A 13,291-nucleotide genomic window follows, 5' to 3' on the forward strand; every position below is an offset into this window, starting at 1 on the left:
ACAATGGTATTTGAAGTATCTTTGTCCCAGCACAAGCACCCATTGCCTTTTCAAATTCCAGTCATGGGATTTGTGAAAAGAGAAATCACTTTGTGAAGATATCAAATATCCCAGAATCTAGATCTCTCCTTCTCCCTTCTTGTTACAAAAGCAGTCAGTGATTATAGACCCCTCAAACTTTGTTTGGGGAGCAATGTCAAGAGCGATAAAAGTGCAAATTATTTGGGTCAAGAAAGACAGAGAAAAGCACATAAACATAAAGATGCTAGCAATTAAAATGGCTCTCAACTCTTGATCTGTCATTCCTAGGATCTCTTTACTTTGTTACAGACATTACCATAGTGATGTGGTACATAAACAAATAAAAGAATGGGTGAACCAGGTCTTACCCCCTATGTAGACTAGCCATGTTAGCATAGAGTATAGCTTTACAACACAGTTGTACTGTACATGTATCTTACATTCTGTCACAGCAAAATTGTATGGCAGACAAGATGAGCAGGACAAGGACAGACTGCAATAAATGGAATCGAGATAAGAGGGTCCATCTGTGTGGAATTCCTCAGATAGACCTTTTTGCCTTCTGTCTGAACAATCAACTGGCGAAATGCTGTACCAGGACTCCATGCAAGAAGGCCTAGAAGGCAGATGCCTTTTATTTTCCTTGGACAGGAATGTTCCTGTATGCTTTAAAAAACGTTTCCACTGATGTCCAGGGTACTTCTGAAAAATTCAGAAGAAATCCCCCAAGATCTTTATGGTGACTCCCTTTTGGTCCAGGCAACAATGGTTCTCCCTTCTTTTGGAAGTGGTCAGGGGCAATTACCACAAGCTTCCTCACAGATGGGATTTATCTACACAAGAGCAGGGGAGTTTGATGCATCCCAAATCCAAACAACTACAACTGACTGCCTGGATAGTAGTGTTTTAATACAGTTTGGCACTTATTTACTGAGGATGTGTAGCAGGTACTAGTGGAGGCAAGATTGCCTGCTACTAGAAGATTATATATAAGCAAATGAAAAGCATTTTCTAGTTGGCACCAACAATGCAACTAGCACCCATTCAGAGCTGGTGTTTCTCTGGTTTTACAGTTTACATATTTGTGAGTTACTGTCCTGTGGTCTGTCTTACTCCTTTTTAAGGTTAATTTGTCAGCCATTTCAGCATCCCTGCCAGTGGATCCCTTCTTTCATTCCATTCTCATGTCAGAATGGTTTTGAACATTGATCTACATAAGGAGCCTCTCAGAAAATCAGTAGCTCCTCCTTAGGATCTTAAGTTTGTGTTAGAAAAAACAGCACTTGCTCCATTTGAACCAGCTCATTTGGCTGACTTGAGGTTCTTAACATGGAAAACTGTTTTAACTGATTGCTGTGACCCCTGCAAAAAGAATATGCGAGTTGCAAGCTCTTATGATGTGTCAACCTTATCTCATTGTCTTCACAGATAGGGTTTCTTTGAACACTAATCTTTCTTTATCAGAGTTTACTTTAATCCAAACTATCCATCTCCCTGGGTTTTTTTCCTGAACCCAAAAATGAGGGAGAAAGGATTCTTCATACCTTGGATGTCCACAGACTACTTGGGTGCTGTCCTGACAGAACAAAATCTCATAGAACTTATTTTTTGTGACTGTAAAAAGGGGTAACCTGTGTTAAAGTAGATGATTTCTAAATGGTTGTCTTGGGCCATTGCCTTTTGTTTTTTCCCCACAACAACAACATTTTCCAGGCAGGGTCAAGCCACTCATTACCAGGGACTTGCTTCATCTGTTGCTTTTTGGAAGTGGTTGGACATACTTGGTCCTCTCTGCATACTTTACAAAGTACTACAAACTAGATTCCATTTCCAGATCTAGGAAAGGCTTTGCTAGGACCATCCTCCAGAGGCTTTTGGACCTTTCCATTCTACAGCTCAGTTGTTCTAAGCTATGATGATATATCCATATAGCTTAGGCTACTGCAGCAGTGGTCAATATGACGAACATAGTACAGCTATGTTATCAAAACAGCAAATGTTCATATGATCACTGCTGCAGTAGTCCCTCCCTCTCCCCATCCCACTTGTTTTTGGTGTATTTTTATGCCAGGGTTTACACGTGTGTTTTTGCTTTAACTAGCAATGTCTTCTCTGTGCTTAACCTCCCTGTCTAAGTTGGCATGAAACTCTTAAGGGCTTGGCACCCAAATCTGTCTTTAGTCAGATCAGCTCGAGCTCTGTACCTGTTTAGGCATATGGAATGTGCCCTTTTCTTTTTTTTTTTTTTTTTTTTTTTTTTTTTGCTGTTCCTGGCATTGCCCTTTCAGTTCTCAGCCCCCCCTCTCTCTCTACTGGTAGGAAAGCTCTGAAGGGCTTTGCACCCAAACTTATCTTTTAGTCAGCTCAGTTTTTGCTGCCTGACAGTTTGGGTGTGTGGAAGGTGCCCTGAAGCCTCAGAAGCTTGACCGGCTGTTATATCCTTGGCAGAAAATAACACATATAGTCAAGGCTACTGCAGCAGTGATCATTTAAACATATACTGTTGTGATAAGTTTTATTTACACAACTGTACTTTCCCCTACAACTTCCCTCTACTACTTCTCATTCTAAGAGTTTTAAACGGCCCAAAAAGAAAAACTAAAACTCTTGCTAGTGATTCCATTTTGGCCAAGACAGCATTGATTCTCTCTTTTTCTTCTAGCCAGTGGCAAGTACTACATGCTGTCACACTAAGTAGATCTCATCACACAACAGAAACACTTACTGCTTCACTCCTATCCATCATCCGTAAACCTAACTCTGTGGATGATAGGGTTCTAATTTCTTACAGGCACCACTTTTCTGAGGATGTTGTTAAAGTTCTCCAAAAAGCCAGAAGACCTACCACTGGAAAATCTTACATAGCCAAATGGAAGAGATTCTCCTATTGATGTATAAGGAATGGGATAGTACCTCAACCAATCAGAGATACCTTCCATTCTGAAATATCTGTTGGAGCTCTTACATACAGGTCTGACCTATTATTTCATCGAAGCCTACCTGTCAACCATCTCCACTTGCTTACCTCTCATAACCCCACTTTTGTCCAGACCTGAGGTCGGGTTATTCCTTAAAGGGGTCTTGCATCTTAGCCCATCTAGAAAGCCAATTACCCCTACTTGGGACCTCAGTACTGTGCTGGATAAGCTTACTTTACCCCCTGTTTAACTGGCAATATCATCAAACCTCAAACTCTTTACCTGGGAAACTATCCTACTTCTTACCCTCACTTTAGCTAGAAGAGTTTCAGAGCCTCGGGCACTCACAGACATTCCTCCCTTCCATATTTTGGTCACCCTCTGGGCTAATCTTTCATTCATGCCTAAAGTAGTGAACTAGCTGTCTCTCAGTCAGGCCATAAACCTAACTACCTTTTTTTCCAACCCTTAGAATTGGGAGAAAAGATGCTGCATTTTCTGGACATTCACAGACAGCCAAGATTTAATTTGTACTAAACAAATTCCATTCAGAAATCTGATCAACTGTTTGTTTCTTTCATGGACTCTCAACTGGTATCCAAACAAACCATTGCAAACTGGATCTCTAAGGCCATCTCTTTTTGTTACTCTCTATATGACAAATTCTTGCACTTATGCCCTCAGTAGCAACTTCTGGAGATTTCTACAAAGGAGCAGATGCCAGGTCAATACCGGAGGCCGCCTCCTGGTCATCTGTATACACTTTCACTAAACACTACAGGGTTGCATTTTCAAGGTACAGGGCTGCATTTGCTAGGTCAATCCTATATGGCCTCTTGGACAATTCTAGTGCCTTTTAAACAACCACCCTTACTTTCCCTTTAGCTCTGGGAATCACCCATGTGTGAGGGATACTGCAGCAGTGATTTCAGTCAGGACATAGTACAGGTATATAAGAATTTAAACAGTAGATGTCCTACTGATCACTGTTGCAGTTTCTTCCCACCCTTCTTCCCCATTATACTTTATTTCTCCTTACTCCCTCTTTCTCCCTCAGTTCCTATCCCATGAGGAACACCCTAGAACCAAGGGGAATTTCTTACCACTTCATACTGTGCCCCTCCTAGCTAATAAGTTTTTCTGTCTCAAGGGTATTCAGGCCACTGGTCTGAAGATAATATGAGGAATTATACTCATACGTCCACCTGAATGTTGGACTATGATACTGGGAAGGTAAAGCTTTGGTACTCTGGCCTGATGATAGAGGTGGTAACACATGCTAGGAACACTGCACCAGTGACTAGTAGGACATATGCTGTTATGGTAAGATCTTACTTAACCGAATTTTCCTCCACCTGCCACAGTGATAAAAAATTATGAAAGAGAGTTTAGTTTGTGACATATATCCAGAGACTGCAGTCCCTGGTAGTTTACTGTGGTCTGAGCCATTGTATTGCAAAAGAAAACTCCAGAATGGTTCTCTGTAAAGCTTCTTACTGTACCTGTTACATTAAGACTGGATATGCTCTTTGGACCTGCAGAATGCCTATTTGCATATCACAATGATCAAAGAGTGCCAGAGGTGCTTTAGGACCAGACCTAAGTATTAGCAATTCAGGAGTCCGTTCTTTGATTGCACTACTGTCCCTAGGATGTTCACAAAGTGAATGGCTATGGTCAAAGCCCACGTAAGGTTGCAGTAGATCAAACCTTTTCCCATACCTGGGGTGCTGGCATTTTGCTGTAGCATCATCAGATAAACAGATCCAACACATGTGCAGACTTTGTTCATCTTGTTTCAACCCATGGGTATTGTGCTCACATTTATGAAACCTTATGAAGTCCCAGGTACAACCCACACGATGCATTACTTTCATAGGCTGGACATGGACACCATAGCCTGCAGAGCTTTCTTCCATCTTAGAAAGTATGTATTTTAAAGACTTCTTTGATTTGACTCCTAGGTTCATCACACGTTATGGTGAGTTTTTTGTCTCTGGATACACAGCATCAGCTACTTACATGGTACCGCATGGCAGATTACAAAGGCTTTTCTAATGGCTACTGCATCGGCAATGGAATTTGCAGGAATAAGTTCCTTTCTGAATATTTTAGTATGATGGAGTCACAAAGGAACCATGTCCAGTAGTGTCTATGTCCCAAGAGTTTTGTTGCTGGGAATCCTTTCCAGCTTTCCACTCCGGTTGCATGGTTACTGTGGATGCATCTGCCTTAGAGTTTGGGTATTTTCAAGGGCATGTGGTACAGGGGTCATGTCCTCACAGAAATTGCAGATCTGCATCACGGTCCTCCGTCTCAGAGCAGTGTATCTGACTTGGAAGGCATTTCAGGAAACGTTGCCATCCGTACAGACACCATGGCAGTTATCTGGTATATCAACAAGCAGGAATCCGCCCACTTCCAACTTCCTGTGCAGGAAAACCATGACTTACTAGGAATGAGATTAAATCATTAAGCTGTGTTTGATGGCAGTGCTTATTCTGGGAACGAGTAATATCCTGGCATAGAGGCTCAGTAGCTGCTTTTCCCGTGAGTGGTTCCTGAACCAGAACATAGCCAACTATTCTTTCCACTAGTAGGGTCAGAGTAAAAGACCTTCTTACCTCCCTGTCAAATGCAGTGTGTCACTGATACTTCTCACTTAGTCAACCACAATGCTAACCTGCAAGGGATGCACTGTTGAAGCAGTAACCACATGATCTTCTGTATGTTATCCTACTCGCACTTGATCAAAACTCATCCAAAAAAGTAAGATACATCAGACCAGAATGATACTCTTGAGTCCCTCTTCTGCCTACAGCAGCATCATTCTCACTGCTTCTGCACCTTCTGAATGGTCAGTTGAAGTTCATCCTGTTCAAGAAATTGTTACCTCGCCAATCAGGCAAACCTCACATAGACCTCTTACCCTGGGAGAAGCAGGTCATCTGTGCTTTTTTCAGTAACTATGTTTCTTGCTTCTTGGCATATTCCTTCTGTTCACCAGTCCCCTTTTTGTTGGGGGGGATTCTCATCTGTGGATGAAAGTGTTTATTCTTCTCCAGAAATACTGGAGAAGATGATGAAGAGGTTTGTTATAGGACTGGGGAGGAAGCAATGCAACTGCTTCAGTATACTTCCTGCATTAACAATTTCATTGGATAATCGGCACTTGGCTTTATGCTGGACAAAGCTTTTAGTGCTAAATGGTCCTAATGCCTTTTCGTGCACTCCTACAGTTACTGAAGAATAAATATATTTCTTACAAATCTGTTATAAATGGACAACTTTTTTCTTCGTTTTGTCTGAAATCTTCATGCTTTTCATGTGTAAATACTGTGAGAGTATCTGATGTAGGTAGTTCCTTGCCTAATCCCTACTTCACTTGATATCCTTCTCCTACACTTTAAGCAACATTCTCTGCATTCCTGGAGGTGTCTTGTACAAAGATTTTTCTGAATGTGCACACATATGTGGTCTACTTTAACATGAATTATATTTATGGAATTTCTCACATCCATTCACTCTTGCTAAGTGTTGTTCTGCTGGAGCCTATATCTTGGGCATCTTTAGATCCTCTTGACCCCTAGACATCTGATCTGTGTTCTTGTATGATAACAGCTCATAATTATGATTTCTGTTTGCAACAAAACTGTCTTATTTGTATCGTGGAGTTTTATTTAGTTATTTGCCCATTTAACTAGCACTTGAGTATCTCAGAGCTGTTTTCCTCTTCATGGCTACATTCCCAAAATATCTTTTGTTCTAACAACTCTTCTTGCTTCAAATGAGCTATACAGCATATCTGCTAAGTGTAGTTCTTAGCTGGTTAACTGCACTATCTCTTGGCTTTGGCAAGTCTGTAGTCACTGTTCATTCCAGTTTTGGCAGCAGCCACAACCAACAGCCTTCTTAAAGAATGTATCAGCTTAATAAGTTTTAATGCTGTTAGCTGCAAAAAAGCAATCACTAGAAAATGGAAATCAAAATCTAAGCCAACTGTAACTGAAGTACTGCATGTTGTAAAGTAGGTAAAAGAACTGGAAGTGTGGTCTTTATTAAAGGGAAGGATCAAATTTCATAGACATAAATGGAATTTGTTGTAAAAATAAATGCAGAATAATGTTCTCGAGGAGGGAGGAACTCAGCAATTTTTGTAATGTTGGGGTGAATGGAAATTGTTAAAAGTAAGTATATTCAATATATTCAAATTCAAGAGTTAAAGTATAGAACTTCTGTTTAGCTATATTCTCATATCTTAGTTTGATTATTTCAACTACAAAATGGCACATGTTTTGCTACATGAACTACAGCAGACATTTTTATTGTCAGTTGTTTTTACACTAAGACATCATGTTTTTTTACCATTGTTTATGTGAAAGTGTTATAGCAGAAGTAAGTTACTGAACTCTTGTCTCACATTGTTACTGCTCTAATCTGTAAAGTTAATATCATATGTACTTTATTTTTTTTCTGTATTTTTCATATTTTATCTCAACTAACTCCTCTCTAGCTATTATCAGTCGTTGCGTATATAGTACCTCTGTTGTTTTTGTTTTTTCCCTAAGCTTTTATATTCAACACACTCTGTTTTCCCTAGGTTTTAAAGCAAAGTGTATTCCCTCAAGACTGCGTCTACCTTTACTGATACTGCTCCAACTCCTGGAATTATGCCTGTGCTCTATTGTATAGCCAGTTTACATTAAAATTATGTTCTAAGCTCATAGCACAAAGTAGTCTTACTTTGTCTACTCTACAGGATACCTGCATACCACTGAGAGCCCCCCCCCCCCCATACTCACCTGTTTAGAAACCTTGCCTCTGTCTCTCTCTCTCTGCCATCTATACGTTAGTCACTACCCTAGTGTGAACTCTCTCTTAGTTAGCTATACTCTTTTTGTTTTTCTGTTTGTGGTTTCCTTTTAACTGTTTTTATCTTACTGCAAATACCTGTGTATACCTCGCTATTACATCTCTTCCTTCTCCGTCTACACCTCCCCACCTCTTCTACTTACCTGCTGACTCTCATTGTGTGCTCCTTACTCTTTCCCTCCTGCCCTGCTGATTGTTTCTTGTGGTGACTCTTCCTGGCCAATCCCGCTCACTTTGCTCCCCTCCCACCCCCCCATATCATTTCCTTTATACCTAACCACCTAATCCCTTTCTCCTCTAACTCCACCCCTTCCTGTCTGCTAAAACATTCTAAACACCGTACCCTCCCCTACTTATCACTTCATAGTTTAGTCTGCTGCAAATCCTCCTCCTTTCTATATATCCCCTACTCCCCCTACAGGTTGTTTCACTTAAATTTTACTTCAACTCTCTCACAGGTCCAAAAACTTATTTTTCATAGTCCCTTACCCACTCCACACTCCATCCCAATCCTACTTCCCCACTGAGACCATGGCTTTTGCAACCCTCTCCATTTTCCTCTTGCCTCCATTACTTCTCCTTCTCATTCTTACATCTTGTACTACTCCATTACCAGCTGTCCATAGAGATCCCACTAATCCCCATACTGTTTCTCATCTCTGCAGTACTCTATTACAATCACCTCCTCTATCTTTTCCATGAACATCCCTCTGCCTAAAATCAACCCCCCCCCCCCCACTCTCTAGCATCTAAAACCAAGACTAAGTATTTGACTTACAACCAATTTAATTTCAAACTTTACCAACTTTATGTAGCCTTGCTTCTATCAGGAGACATGCATCCAAATCCTGGGCCCATCCATCAACCCAGCATGCATAACTCTACCTCTTGAAACAAACATATTTCCTTTTATTCTATGAATGCCCATAGTATTCTAAACAAAGTTAGTGAAATCCATGCCTGGATAGCATTCCACACCCCTGCTGTCATCACCCTAATAGAGATGGCTAAAACCCCAAACCTCTGATAAAGACATTCTCCCCCCTGGTTATAATATACTCCGCATAGATCTCCAAAACAAAAAAGGGGGTGGCGTTGCCATCCTCTACTCCAACTACCTCACCATTATAAGTATTATGAAACTTATCCCATCCTTTTCTCCTGCTGAACTACTTACAGCAAACTTTAAAATAAATTAACACACCACTATCACAGTAGCAGCCATCTATATTCCTCCAGGAGACAACATTCCTCTGCTCGAAAATATTCTTTCATACTTTTCTCAACACATCCCCAATGAAACTATCCTCCTTGGGGATGTCAACATTAACTGGTTAACTCTCAGTAATCCAAACTCTAATACTCATATTAATTTATGGCTTTACACAGGTAATCTCCCAACCTACCCATACAAACAACTCTCACACATCTAGTACTGTTACTGACTGGGTACTTGTATCTAATCCAAATATGATAACCCTGAAACCCTACCAAACACCCTGAGCGATCACTGCCTTATAAAAGTGTTTAGGTTCACTCCCCACTTCTCAAAACCTCCTAAATTTATCACTTGTCATAAACTTTCTAACTTCCATCCAGAAACCTTTAATGCCCTCCTCTCTAAAGTAAACTGGAAATTCCTTACCCAACTCCCACTAAAGGAAGCAGTCCTAGCTTTCAACTCCACCTTCCTTAGCATCTTAGACTCACTTGCTCCCCCTCGCAAAGTCAGAATTAAGTCCACCATATTTCCGTGGCTTTCAAAAGCCACTCATACCCTTATGTTAACTAGAGACAAACTATGGAAAAAGTGGTCACAAACTAAGCTCTCTGCAGACTTACAAAAATATAAAGAACTCAGAAATCTGACAAAAAACACATAAACAAAGATAAAAAGAACTTCTATAACAAGCCTTCCACAGCCCTAAAATCTAATCCTAAAAAATTCTGGAACTCTATTAACCAAATTTTACATCCCGGTAATCTTAGCTCCCCCAATCCATGCCCAGACAAGACATCTGAAAAAATTGCCACTATCTTCAATACCTATTTTATCAATTCAGTATCTAAGCTACTGAACCCTAACCCAGACTCCTCTACTACTAACATCTCCAACTTTTCTGAAGCTACTCCTAATACTATCTCCTCAAATACCTTCTCCCTCAAACCTGTACCTACTAGCTACATCAAAACTCTACTCTCTAAATTAAAACCATGCTCAGCATCAGCTGACAATATTCCTTCCACTTTTCTTCTACTAGCAGCTGACTCTCTTGCTCTCCCTGCATCTATCCAAATTAATTGCTCTATCTCTGAATCTAAAGTCCCTTCCATTTGGAAACAATGCTACACTCTACCTATACACAAAGGAGATAACTCCTCTGATATCTCCAACTTTAGACCTATCACTATCCTCTCCCCTCTCTCTAAAGTGCTAGAAAAATGTATTCATAAGCAAGTTATGCAGTATCTAATATTAGAAAAATCTGCTTACACCCACTCAACATGGCTTCAGGCCCAAACATAGCACCACTACAGCTCTATTATCCTTCCTCAACACAGTCTCTATAGCCATGGACAACCATAAACTTATTTCTTGCCTATTCTTGGACCTCTCAAAAACTTTTGACACTATCTTCTGCTGCACAAGCTGCATAACCTCAACTTCTCCTCTGATACTGTTGCATGGTTCTCCAGCTACCTCACTGATAGAGCTCAGTCAGTGAGATGGCACTCTGCACTCTCCCCTCCTCTCCCTGTCAAAATGGGTGTACCTCAGTGGTCTATCCAAGGGCCTTTACTTTTTAATATCTTTACTAATCAGCTCTATACCTCCTGTCCTCAGTCATATTTTGTGCAATACGCAGATGACTCTACAGTCATCACCGCAGCCAACTCTCCCTCTAATCTCTTCTCAGCTACTCAGACATCTTTTAACTTAGTTGAAACATGGCTCTCCAGCTCTCCAACAACCAGCTCATCCTTAACCCTAAAAAAAAAACAAAGCTGTTACTCTTCCTACCTAAAAAGTTCAACAATATTAAACCCTCCTTCTCCACACAGTCCCTTAATAACACTCCCATTCAGGTAGAATCTAGTACTAAGCTCTTAGGTGAAACCGTCAACAATCAGCTTAAATTTGACTTGCATGATAATAACTGTATCAAAAAGACACATTCAAAATTAGGGCTTCTTTACCATAGCAAGAAATTATTTACCTCTGAAGCCAAGATTACACACTCTCAAATCTTAACTTAGCACTCCTGACCAAACTCAAATCTACCTACAAGGTAGCTAGATTTGCTGCCCAACAAACCTACAAATCCTATCACTGTCTCTCTGTAAAACACCTAAACTGGCTTGAATTACCCCACCAGTTTCTTCTCTCTCAGCTCCAGATCATCCATTCTATCCTATACCAGCCCTCCTACTGCCCAGCACTATCCCCTCTCATCTCCCATTATTCTCCCTCCAGACTTCTCCGAAGCTCTAACCAAGACCTATTACAAATCTAAAACCCAAGTCTAAATTTGGACGCAACATGTACAGCTATCACCCCACTATTGCCTGGAATAGGCTCCCACTAGAAATCAGGACACTTACACATCCTAAACAATTTAAGACAGCCACCAAAGAGCACTTTAAAAGTCACTGGTCCTGCCACTGCACTCTCCCTCCTCATCCCCTACTTCTCATACCTTAATCTACTTTCTGCCCTTAACTCACACTTCTCACTAGCTCTCTCTAATCTTCTTGACTACTCTTTATACTGTCTTCTAAAATCTATTAAGCAAATTGCCTCAGAGAAACATTTTATTGTAATTGTCTTGCCTTCATGCAACTACATCGTGATTTTTTTTAACCACTTACCCCAAAAACTATACTCCTCTTATTGACATTCTTCTTTTTACACATCTTGAAATAGTTATGCTATATTCCTGATTATTGACACTGTATAACATTGTATTGCTACTTAATGCCTGCTAATGTATAATGAAAATTGTATAATATGTTGGAGCTTTTCTCCCTGGGCCTCCGCTGAAAAAGGGCTCTTCAGGTCAGTCGGACAATCCCGGTCAACAAATGTAAAAAAAAATAAATATGTTTTCTGCAGGGCAATAATAAAGGAAACAGTGTTATGGTTTATTTTCTTTTTGTTACTGTATATTTACTTATGAATAAAAATGTGTTGGCTAAGACGTATTTGTGAGGCAGCTACTTGGACTTATTTATACCTTATCCAGGCATTACAGACTTGAGTTTTATAGTCATGTAACATGACTTACATTTACATCTGCAGTCCTGCAGGGCATGTTTTAATCATCCCTCTTCCCCTGTGTGAGAGGCCATGACCTCCCTTGTTTTCTAATCCTATAATCTTTAGTATATAATGAATAGACTGCAGCAGTGATCCATATATTGAACCCCGTGGAACTGTGGGAGGATGCTCATTGTATGTTCCGGTAACAGATTATTGCTGCACTAGGACTTGCCATCCACCTTCCTCTTGGTTTTCTCTGCCTTTTCCTTCTGAGTAAAAGGCTTATTTTTGGTGCTGCTGCTGGATGCATAAAGGTTGAGCATCTTTCATATGCTTCTGGAATATGTATATTTGGCTTCCCACTGTGGTTTTGTCTGTATTGTTGTGGGGAATATTTTCACTTTTCACAGTCAGTCACAGCCCAGCCACCTCGTCTTCCCCCCTCCATTACTACTACTACTGCCAAAGACCCACCTTCGGACTATTCGGAAGGCAATCCCTCTCTTTGGAAAATTTCCTATGTCATCCTCTTCAGGTTCCTTCCTCCAGAAAAACCTCTAACTATCGACGATATAGCAATACTGTCACCTATTGCAACTCACATCAGCCAAACTATAAAACAGTTAACAAACTTGGGTTCCTTGTATAGAATTAAGAACTTTCTTCGCCCTTACTAACTAAACTCTTCTATCCATCGCACGTCTCTCACTCCACCTACTTTATGCCTCTCAGTACCCTTTCTCAAAAAAAAAAAAAACAGGCTCTCTCTTTCAGCTACTTACCACATTGCCAGATTAAGTAACTGGTGAACCGTGTCATCACTCACCATTGCCTTAACCTAAGAAAACTAGGCTGGTTAGAACTCCCAATCTTCTTAGTCTTAGGGTTTGTTGTTGCTAAACCAGAACTAAATCATCATTCACTTCCTTCCTGGTTGGCCCACTAACCTATTCCCTTTTTTTATATATCCGATCAGATCCTACCTTTTATACCTCTCATAATTTACTATCTTTTTTTCTATTTGCATTCCTTCTAATTAGCCAATTTTGTATGTATACTTTAGCTTTACATGTTTCGTCCTCCTCCTACAAAAATTTTATTTTATATAAACCAATGTCTGTTTGATCATTGTGGGCTTTTTTCTCCCGGGCCTCTGAAAATGGATTTATGTCCAGTTGGATTAGCCCGGTAAACAAATGTAAAATAAAATAAATAAAAT

The 13,291-nt window shown here is 40.3% G+C and overlaps 1 protein-coding gene across 3 annotated transcripts in view; it reads left to right on the plus strand.

Annotated features, from left to right (window-relative positions):
• PPTC7 (protein phosphatase targeting COQ7) overlaps positions 1-13,291 on the plus strand; it is a 374,331-nt gene that overhangs the window by 349,429 nt on the left and 11,611 nt on the right. The window contains exon 6 of one of the 3 annotated variants that reach the window (XM_044068637.1): positions 7,540-7,646. The exons of the other annotated variants lie outside the window; for them this stretch is intronic. Coding sequence (XP_043924572.1) covers positions 7,540-7,631 — 92 coding nt within the window. The 3' untranslated portion in view covers positions 7,632-7,646. Of the gene's footprint in view, positions 1-7,539; positions 7,647-13,291 lie in introns of those variants that run through there. 3 annotated transcript variants of the gene reach the window in all.

The sequence above is a fragment of the Protopterus annectens genome, chromosome 4.part0 (genome assembly GCF_019279795.1).
Source record: "Protopterus annectens isolate FY-2018-M chromosome 4.part0, PAN1.0, whole genome shotgun sequence".
In the NCBI taxonomy this organism is placed as follows: Eukaryota; Metazoa; Chordata; order Ceratodontiformes; family Protopteridae; genus Protopterus; species Protopterus annectens.